This window comes from Archocentrus centrarchus, chromosome 13 (genome assembly GCF_007364275.1).
Source record: "Archocentrus centrarchus isolate MPI-CPG fArcCen1 chromosome 13, fArcCen1, whole genome shotgun sequence".
NCBI lineage: Eukaryota > Metazoa > Chordata > Actinopteri > Cichliformes > Cichlidae > Archocentrus > Archocentrus centrarchus.
In genome coordinates, this window is record NC_044358.1 from 1,575,353 (window position 1) to 1,586,179 (window position 10,827).

At 39.3% G+C, this 10,827-nt stretch overlaps 1 protein-coding gene across 2 annotated transcripts; it reads left to right on the top strand.

The window, feature by feature from the left end:
• Positions 1-586: 586 nt before the first annotated feature.
• LOC115791245 (porphobilinogen deaminase) lies at positions 587-10,190 on the top strand. 2 transcript variants are annotated; one of them, XM_030745408.1, is made up of 14 exons: positions 587-760; positions 2,626-2,679; positions 3,011-3,083; positions 4,475-4,524; positions 4,756-4,811; positions 5,187-5,264; positions 5,997-6,074; positions 6,164-6,239; positions 7,190-7,303; positions 7,388-7,426; positions 7,541-7,660; positions 7,765-7,818; positions 8,010-8,096; positions 8,192-10,190. In XM_030745408.1, exons 1-14 carry the CDS (start codon positions 737-739, stop codon positions 8,363-8,365), a joined length of 1,077 nt encoding a protein of 358 aa, XP_030601268.1. In that variant the 5' UTR covers positions 587-736; the 3' UTR covers positions 8,366-10,190. The 2 variants fall into 2 exon arrangements, with proteins under 2 accessions (XP_030601268.1, XP_030601267.1); XM_030745407.1 differs by lacking the exon at positions 587-760 and adding an exon at positions 2,049-2,452.
• Positions 10,191-10,827: the final 637 nt, after the last annotated feature.

A 10,827-nucleotide genomic window follows, 5' to 3' on the forward strand; every position in this document is an offset into this window, starting at 1 on the left:
GTTTTTTTTTTACATATTGCCAAAATAAAGCACGTGTATTTAGTGTTGCGGTAACTTCTTTCGGTCACGAGGTGTCACCATTTTAACAATGTGAGGAAAATCCACACTCATTCCCTAATTTATCCAGTTTAAAGTGGAGGGTGTGTTTTTTTTTTTTTTTTAATAACAAATATTTTACTGTTCCTTTCACTTTTATAATTATAATGTAAGAATATGAGTGTATTATATTTACTCCCAGTCATTTCCCGAACAATGTACCTTATGTTCTCATGGACTTAGTGGATAAGCCTACAGGTAGGCATGGCACTTGCCATGCAGGTCCAAAGTTGATAGACAGGTAATATTTCTTATGGCCACGTCATCAGATCACAATAAATAAATAAATATACAGAAGTTTTAAAGTAATCATTCTAATGCTATTTGCATATATTTAGCAGATACTTTCCCTTCATACATAAAAACAATTTTGTTTCTATCAACTTTCTATCAAAACTCAGTAAACACCGTCGCATCCTGCGTGCAGCCGGCTGCAGAAGCACAAAGGACGGACGGAACCAGGAAATGACCTCTAACCGGTGCAATGACATCAGAGCTCCCATACTCATTCATACCGGGAGCTGTTTGACACGAGTGCTCCGACTGCTTCCCGGAATTTAGTTGTTTCTAATGGTCTCTGCGTCCAGCAAAACGCACCGTTGATTCGTGCAACACCGGTGGGGTAAACCGAATCACCGACATGTCGAAAGAAGCAAGTTCCCAGGTAGGTTTTCCTTTATTTTTTCAGTCAGATCTTCCTGGTGGTCATGCTCTCACATGTTGTGCATAAATTTCGTCATCATGTAGAGCTCGGCGATTGGCTGACGTTTGTGCCTTTCTGCGGATTCTTCTGTCCATTGGACGGAAGCAAGGCGGGGAGCGTTATCAAACGTGACAGCTAGAGTAGCTCTGAAGAGCTAAATGTTGTAGTTTGACTTCGGAACGTTGATTACGGCGGGGCTACTCAACAGATCACTAACTTGGCTGTTGAAAATTATTGTAAATATCATAAATGTCACCAAAACAGCGAACGCTAACCATAGCGGCTGTGTTTTGGTTACTTGTTAAACGTCACATGTCAGTGTCTTAGCTACTGTCACAGAAAAACTCCACCACCAGTTTTTACAAGGTAAAGTTAACAGCGAGACACTGATAAGAAGCAGCTGCCGGATCAGCCAACGCTTCAGGTCCAAAAGCGTTTGGCCCTGAAGCTGGCTGCTCAGCCTGATATAGACCCCTCATCAAATGTATAGCACGGATTTTGCTCCCACCCCAAAGTTATGTTGCGTAAATGTTTTAAATTTAGCCGTAAACACATTTGAAAGTTCAATATTTTATCAAAATAAGCGCGTCTTGTTTGTCACTAATGCCAAACGGATGTTTGCCGCTTGCTGACCTCGGCTGCAGTATGTCGTGTTGTAAAAATTCAAATGCTATTTTGACCTTCTTAAATCCTTAACGTTATGCCAGAGACATTTACTTACATAAGTAACTAAATAAATAATGTCATAAATAAGGAGTGTGATGCAATAATGAGAGGTTTAATAGGAATAGGTTTAATGTTATAATCTTATAATGTTATAATCTGAACATAGTGTCATAAATACATAGCATGTATAGAAATTAATCATTAAATTATACAATAGTTCTTAGGGCAAATCAAACATGTGGAGCTACCTGCTGTGGTGACGTCCTGTGTGAAAATTAGAAAAATAGAATTTATTTGACAGTATTTTTAGTTTTAAACTACAGCATATGAACAAATACAGATTACTGTTGTTTATGTTAGTGGTGCTTTCACAGTGACAGTGTTGTTATACCTATCACTGCTGGTGAAACCATCAACCAATCCTGTAGGCCAAGTCTCACCAGGATTACAATGAAATAAACATTTCCAGTCACATTGTTATTAAAACACAGGAGTTTTTACTCAAAGAATAATGTGAGATTTTGCCACTGAAGAATGTATTTCAACCTTGTGTGTCTCAGATAAAAGCAGTCAGCAGTGTTATCTAGATATTTCTTCACATGTGACAACTGTGCTTTTGGCCTCTGTCTAATCAGAATATAGTGTCGGAAGAGTAAAGCTTTCCCTATGACCACACCTTACAACCAGGACCCGCCTTAACTGCCATCCCTGCCTTTTTTATAACGGACTCAGTGAAAAGGTGCACTTATCTTTTGGAACCAGAGAGATGTAGGGGTGGAGGTCCTTAATGAGGGGGAGGAGGAGGCAGTTGAGTCCTGTAAGAAAGGACACTGTTTAGAATCAAGAGGCTATATGACCTCAGCACAGCTCCCTACCGAGACGCAGCAGTCAGTCCCAGACACACAGCGGCCACAATAGCCTCTACAGTGCAGGAGCTAAGTGTGGATTCTCAGGATCATGGAAGAAGGACCTTACAAGTACATCAGGGTGAGGCCAGCAGAGAGGGTTTAATTCATTCAGACATTAGTCACAGATGGTGTAATTGTGCTGACTGAAGATATCAAAGAAAATATATTGGAAGGGGGAGAAAGTGAGTTTATTTTTTAATTATTATTATTATTATTACCTTGTGGCTGATCTGGTTTTTTATGTTCTGGCAGGATGGAAATGGCAAGGTTAGCCGAGTCATTCGAATTGGAACCCGCAAGAGCCAGGTACAGTATTACATTATTATCAAATAATGCGCTTTAACTTATATTATGTGCGCTATCTTCTGGCAGTACTTGACTTTAACGTGGATTTAGCTAGATTTTAAAGTTGTACAAAGGCCATACAGAGGGTTCAGTTGTGAATTATCTGATTTTAATGTTGAGAGGAAGATGTCTGGAGCTCCTCTGTGCAGAGATAACACAATACTGCCTCAGAAATGTGTTTTTATAATAACTGTTCTTCCTCCAGTGTGTGATATTGCTTTAATAGTGCCTGGGTCTGTTAAAAACCTATGAAAGGACACTGAATGTAATATGAGGGGATCTTCTTTTGCAGTTGGCTCGCATCCAGACTGACAGCGTGGCCGAAAAGTTGAAAGAACTGTACCCTGATGTCCACTTAGAAATCGGTAAAAATCATCAAAGCCTGTCCCGTCTGTGCACAACTTTTTGTAGTTCTGTCTTAATATTTTCATACCAACTGCAGATGCTAATTTGTGGTCTGTTCCATACTCCACAGTGAATAGATAATTAATATTTTCTTGCAGCTTTATTTGATAAATTCTGAGTTTAGTAATGAGGGTAAAATTGACTCAAAATCTGCCCAAACTGTCACTACATCATAGTGACAGAGGTGCTTCTTTACTGCAAGTCAGATGTCCTCACAAGAAGCAGTGTCGTACTAACTGTGACTGAAAGCAGCTGGTTACCTCATGTATTTCCAGAAAAGCTCCACTCAACCTGAACATGAGCAAAAGTCTAAATAGTCTACGGATACTCCTTAAATCCATCCATCCATCCATCCATCCATCCATCCATCCATCCATCCATCCATCCATCCATCCATCCATCCATCCATCCATCCATCCATCCATCCATCCATCCATCCATCCAACTCCTCTCAGTCACTGTATGTGGAGGAAATCTATAGTATCACATGCAAAAGATGCTAATTTGAATATTAATCAAAAGTTTTTTCCTGTCAGTTCTTCTATCAAAAGTAGGGACGCGCTGATGGTGATATTCTGGGCTGATAACAATGTTTAAGATAACAGTTTGGCCAGTAGTCAATGCCATTTATTACAAAGCAACAACTGAACTATAAAGTATTTCAGTATTTGCAGATATCCATCAGCAAGGTTAGTATCAGCCAACCCTAGTCTTCTTTACTTCTTTCACTTTCTTTGTTTTTGTAATTTTCAGTTTTTGAAGACTTAGCCAATGCAAAATTGATGCAACAGATAAGTATCATACACTGACAGTTGTTATGCACTGATATCATTCAGCAGGATCAGTATTGGCTGATACAGATATTTACCAGATATATCGGTGCATACCTAATCTACAAATTTGTGTCTGTGTAACTCAAAAAGTAAGGTACAAAAGTCAGTAACTTTACAACATTAAAGCTGTCCAGCTTGGGAAAAAAAATCTCTTTATAAGATACCCAAATACTGCATACAGTTCTGCTGCTTTGGGCCGACAAAGCATGTGCATTAGTATCCTTCTCAGCTGTAAGACCAAAATACTTTGCAGGTTTTTGATGCTCAGAAAAATGTTCTCAGACTAGTTTTCAACACATATGTAATTATAAGATTTGAAACTGTAATGTAAATGTTTTTAAAAGGTAATTACTAATAGCCTGATTGTGGGAAGAAAAAAAAAAACAGTGTTAATGTTAAAATTGTGGCCTTTACATATTATTTCTAAACCATCGCAGAAATAAGCTTCAGTGTTAGTGTGTTTCCAGTGCTTTGAGTTATTGCTGTTTCTTCTTATGATCAAATCTTTTGCCCTGCAGTTGCCATGTCAACGACAGGAGACAAAATCCTTGACACTGCTTTGTCAAAGGTAAGGCTTTTCATAATTGTGACACACTATAACAGACGTGGCTGCTACCACCTACAAGAAAATCCAATATTGTTGTAATTTTTAAAAAGCAGCCATACATGCACAATAAGCTCAGTGCTGAAATGAGCAACACTCACATGCAATCCTGACCTCTGCTTATTGCAGGAAGAAAAGAGGTACTAGATGAATGTGAAGCAACTAATGGAATTTTTTTTTCTATTTGTCATGCAGATTGGTGAGAAGAGTTTGTTCACCAAAGAGTTGGAGAATGCTCTGGAGAGGAATGAGTGAGTGTGACATCTGACTCCACGCTGGCCTCATAGCTCCTTCTGTTAAATTAAAGGCTTTCTCTTCTTTAGAAGCAGCTTATTGAAGCGCTCAACTGTAAATCTTTACTGTGGTTACTTAACTGTAAATTTTGCACATTTTAATGGCAAAAAAAATCCTAATACAAATTTAGGAACTCGTTAGTTTTAAGCTTTTCATAATAGAAAAGACAGAAAGTGTCTGGTGTTAAACCCATAAAAACATGAAATACATGCAGAAAACACTTGAGCCTCAGATGTAGCAGGTGGCTCTGTTTGCTCCCTAAATGGCTGCATTGTGCCAGGAAATATAAATGGAGCTCATACATGTGACTGCATTCCCTGTGTGTGCTTCAGGGTCGACCTGGTTGTTCACTCACTGAAAGACCTTCCCACCACTCTGCCTCCAGGGTTCACCATTGGAGCTGTGCTGAAGTGAGTGCACTCACACATTTGGGGTGTTTGTGTAAATTCACAAAATGAATTCTTGACTGTGACATTTAAAGTTACTTTTTAAACGTGTACTATTTCAGAATGAATTCAGTATGTAGGCTTTATAACTTTGCACCTCATTTACTCCACTTGTAGCAGAATGCATTAGATTACACAACACCTCTGCTGTTAGTTACAATTTTATGAATTTACAAATCTAATTTATGGTTTTTATTCAGGTTGTGGCAGTATTAATGGCAGCTATATATGCTAAATTTCACAGGTGTACCTAGTAAAGGGTGTATAATGTCACTTGTCAAATTTATATACAGTTGGATTGCATTTACCCAGTGTCTTAGTTCCCCTCCCTCTCCCTTTAAATTAGTTTTCTTCTGATCACCTGGCCCTTGAAGGTTTGAACAGCATTTGAACAGCATTTGTAAGCATTGGCGCTTAAGAAATACAGTGTTTGTTGGGTAGGAAAGGGAGGACTGCATGTAACAAAAGTCCCAGTCTTGTTGAGTACCATTGAAATGACATCAGGAGGTCCTAATTGTTTCCTATACTGCTGCCACTGAAGCAGACACAGATGGGCAGTGTGTGGAGTATCAGGTCTTCCTTTGTTGGGACAGTTTGCATTGACAATAAGTAAAATATAATAGTGTCTTTAGCTCAGTGTAGTATTTGTACTGTAATCTTATTGTGGTTGTCATTTGTGCCTGGTGCATTTTGCAGGAGAGAAAACCCACATGATGCAGTGGTCTTACATCCAAGCAATGCAGGGAAAACTCTGGACACACTGCCAGAGAACAGGTACAGCCAGAGATAGATCACTTAAGAAGACCTATTTGTTTTTTTGCACTCACATTTAACATACTCAACTTCACACTGTATTTGTGCAGCGTGATTGGCACCAGTTCACTACGCCGAGCTGCTCAGCTAAAGAAGAGATTCCCCCACCTGGAGTTTAAAGACATCGTATCCTTTCTCAAAACAGTCATTCTGTTGCTTTTCTATGTTTACTGTTGGTTACTGAAAGACTCAAACAGGCTAGGGAGCTTTGTACAGACGAAATCAGCATCCAATATAAACACAACTCCTCTGGTGTTTCAACATGATAATAGCTGATGATAAACTAGGATTTTACTAAACCACAAGCAATCATAATATTCTAGGTAAATGATCATTTTCTCATTTGGTGTGTGTGTGTGTGTATGTGTGTGTAGGAGTGTATAGAATTAAAGTATTGGATACTCCTGTTAAACATGGCCAAAGTTTCAAATTATGAGTTAAAAGTATATCAAAGTACTCCCAGTGGCGCTAAATGATGAAAGCTCAGAATTTTAACTGCTTTGAATACTAGGTTTCTAACATTTATTTCCAGATTTCTTTATACAGTCTGCTGCAGAAGTACAATGACTAGAGGTCACAAGCACTTGATCCTGGCCCTTGGTAGGCTTCGGGAAGTTGACCAGAAAAAGGAGAAGAGAAGGCAGCTGAAACAGCCTGTGTCAGACAGAATAAACTGAGGAGCTGCTCTTGTGGAGTCCCAGAATCTAAAGCTGGAAATGGACTCAGCAAGATCCCTTTAAAGGTTTCAAGGCCAAACTAATGTCTGAACAAAGTGATCTTAATATACAAGTCAAACAAGGATACAGAAAGAGCATGGCACTAAGTTAAATGCTAACGTGCTAATGCTTAAAAGCAGATATTTATACTTAAAGCTCTGTTTTAGTTTTAATGCAGTATTGCATGCTTGCATGCTAATGTTGCACTATACATAAAGTACAGTTGAGGCTGAAATGTAAATGTAAAGTTAAAATCTCAGAGTGAATGATCAGACTTGGCTTGTATTATGTAATTTCCAAGTGAATTTTGAGTGGGCAGTTTTTGGTTTTGGCCATGTTTTCCTGAGCTGCAGTATTCAGCGTGGGAACCTGAATACACGCCTGAAGAAGCTGGATGAGAAGAACGACTTTGCTGCCATTATCCTGGCTGCTGCTGGCCTCAAGAGGATGGGCTGGGAAAGCCGCATCAGCCAGGTACAATATGTAAACATGTTCTCCCTGTGAAACCTCTCTGAGTGATGGTTCAACTCTTAAAGTCTAATTCTTTCCCACTGTTAGATCCTGGAGCCCGAAGACTGTATGTACGCTGTTGGACAGGTAGGACGAGCAGGATGGAAAACATCAAGAATGCACAGAAGAGGTGGTTAGGTAATGGCTCCTAATAAATTACTCTGTGTGTGTGTGTGTTTTTTTTTTTTTTTTTTTTTAAAGGGGGCCCTGGCCGTGGAGGTTCGGGCGAGAGATGCAGACATCCTAGAGATGGTGTCAATCCTTCATGACCCTGACACTGTGCTGCGCTGCATAGCTGAAAGGGCCTTCCTCAAACATCTGGTACACACACTCTGCCTCATCTTCACAGTGTGAACATGGAAATATGTATTTATTCTATGACCTTTTATTTTTTTTATTTAATTAATTTTTTTTTTTTTTGGTAGGAGGGTGGCTGCAGTGTTCCAGTGGCTGTGCACACCCAAGTAAAAGACTCCCAGGTAAGAATCCACAGTAAGTAATATTGTGACCAAACCAGATACTGTATAGATTGGTGTAAATGGCAAAATGCCAACTTCATAATAAAATGGCCCACTCAGATCTTATTTAAAAAGGTTAATATTTGAATTTGTGAATAACACAGGAAAAATACTTCCATAAAAGTTCAATAAAAAAATGTTTGTTTTTCCAGCTGTACCTGACCGGGGCAGTATACAGTCTGGATGGATCAGACAGTCTGAAGGAAACAATGCAGGTCAGCATCACTGCTGGGGACAAGGTGAGAACTGAGTTTATCGCATGTTTTGGCCACTTTAAAAACCAGTTGGCCTTCACAGCCCACAGTAAACTTTTTTCATCGTAATTGTGCCACAGAGCTTGGAAAAGGTGGATGAGCAGGTCCAGCGAGTGGGAGTCACGGCCAACAAGATCCCAGGTGATGTCCAGGATCAGGCCGAGAGGCTTGGTGTCGATTTGGCCAACTTACTGCTGAGCAAAGGAGCCAAGGAAATCCTGACAGTTGCCCGTCAGCTCAATGATGCCAGATAAATCTTCCTGGCTGACGGGTGGGGCTCCAGAGCATGCAGTCAGTCACAAGTTTGCATCAAGTAAAAGCCTGAATTCCTTCTCTGTGAGATTCACACATTGATCTGAGAGAAAGACAGCTCACTTTCTGTACATGAGGCTAGGACTTCAGAAACTACTTGGACCAAAGTTGTGGTCAGCATTGTAGAAAGCTGCTGAACTGGCTGCTATTATCAGCTCACTGAGAGTCCCTGCTGTCCTGGTTCCTGTCTGTTCTTACAGAGTACCTTGTGGAACCATCTCCTGAGCCATGTAGGAATCTGACCTCTGTGGTCCTCAGCAAGAAACACACAATGGCCTTCAGACATTGTTCTCAACACTTAACAGTACAAATGCAGGCTTTTTTAATGTATATATTTACATTTCCTTGTTTAGTAGAAGTGAAGTGAAGTGAAGTTAAGGTGAACAGTTTGGAAATTTCAATTTAGACTGGTATTCTCTTTCATTCTTGAACTTTGTCATACCCATTTGTTACCAGACCACTGAAACTCATGCTTAACCTCCTGAAAGAAATGGTACCATCCACCTGAGGAGGTTTGGCATAGTTTGAGTATGCTTGTTACCTCATTAGGAAAGAAAAATATATTTAATATGCACTAAGGTGGAGGGAGTGTTTTCTTTGACCCCACCTATAACACATGTAGTGATGCTAAGATCTGCATAGCTTTGTACAAAGTCTATGTGGGTTTCCCTGCAGCGGTTTTCACTGTCCTGCTGATTTTTCAAACCTGCACTGTTGTCCTGTTTAATGCTTTGTTGGAAACAGGGATGCACTGATATACAGCTGAATACTGGTTAATAAAATGACATTAATCAGTGTCAGTGACTGAGATTCATGTTTTGTCACATTTTTATGGTTACTAAATGTTCAATGGTAGTGTGATGAAGAGCTGAAAGACTTTTAAAGGTTAGAAGTAAATGTTCTTAGATGGGAATAAACAGCTTTAAAAAAAGTGCCTGTATCAGCTATCAGTTAAGTTGGTGCATCCCTGTTGAAAGCTGAAATTGTGGAAATCCTCACTGCACCATACGAATGAACTGAATGGGGTTAGCTGCTAGAGCTGCACAGGATGGAAACACATTTCATTTATTAAACAAAGCAAAAATGTGTAAGAAAAGCTCCATCTTGTAATTATGATAGAAAGACCTTGTCATCATGTGGTGATGATTCTCATTTTCTCAATTGGGCATACTGATCTGTTATTTTGATTTATAATTTTCACCTAATGTTTAGATCTGATAACAGATTCTCATGATTTACAACTACTTCTTAAACAACTGAAATCACATTCATGAATTAGTTACCAGATGCAGGACTCATCAGTTCAAAAAATATGTGCGTTAAAAAATGCAGTGTATTTCAGTTTAGTTTTTCTGCAACACAAATGTTTTAATAAGTACCTGTAAAATTAACAAAAAACCTCCAAAACAAACTATTGTGCTTTTTTTTTTTTTTTTAAGTTTCCCTGCAGCATGTTTCCAGCATGCTGACCTTAATGACTTGCCTACTGAATGAAACTTGGAATGGAAGCCTGGAAAGCCACTGATTATCTTTCCTCAGTAAATGTATCATTTCTGCCTGTAAACTGCATACCTGCCTTAGATCTTCATTCTGCGCCAGTATACTCAGTGTGATCGAATGTTTTTTTTTTTTTTCTTTTTTCATTTTGCTCTTTGTTGCATATTATGCCTAATTTAAAACTCCTGACACAATGACAGGTAATGTTAGCCATATTTTTTTTCAGCTTTAATTTCTATATGAGATAACATAGAATACTCTTGTATTTAGGATTGTATTCAGTGTTCAGACTGTTACAAATAAAATGTTGAGATATTGTCTCACTTGGCGCTTGGACATCATATCAAATGAAACCACTTATGTCAAGAAGCAATACTGATGTTTATACAGGACAAAGAATGTTCCAAATGGGCCTCAGAGACACAAATATATGGTAAATGGACTAGTTCTTATATAGCGTTTTTCTACTCGGTCTGAGCACTCAAAGCGCTTATACAACACATTTACCCATGCACACCCATTCATACAAGCACTTCCATGATTAACGAAGCTAAGTGCTTTAATTATCTGACATTCACACTCCAACGGTTGTGTTGGAGAGCAACTTGGGGTTAGGTATCTTGCCCAAGATACATTGACACGCAGCCTGGAGTAGCCAGGAATCAAACTGCTGACCTTCCGATCAGTAGGTGACCTGCTCTACCTCCTGAGCTACAGCCACCCCAGCCACACCCACTGTCCAGGCAACCATGCTGAGAATTATATGCATGCTTTATGGTCTTGCATGCCTGTTCAGAGGTTCTGGCAGAAGATATGTGATGACTTATCCACATGGTTTAATTGCGCTATCCCAGCCTCACCAAAACTGTGCATTTTAGGTAATATAAGTGAATTAGATATGGAAGCA

What these genes read in the sequence shown, in the direction of transcription:
- LOC115791245 (XM_030745407.1), top strand. Translation starts at nt 2,423, where the DNA reads ATGGAAGAAGGACCTTACAAGTACATCAGG. An exon ending in TTGACACTGCTTTGTCAAAG is followed by an intron (nt 4,525 to 4,755) that starts GTAAGGCTTTTC and finishes TTTGTCATGCAG; the next exon opens with ATTGGTGAGAAGAGTTTGTT. An exon ending in ACCTGGAGTTTAAAGACATC is followed by an intron (nt 6,240 to 7,189) that starts GTATCCTTTCTC and finishes TGCAGTATTCAG; the next exon opens with CGTGGGAACCTGAATACACG.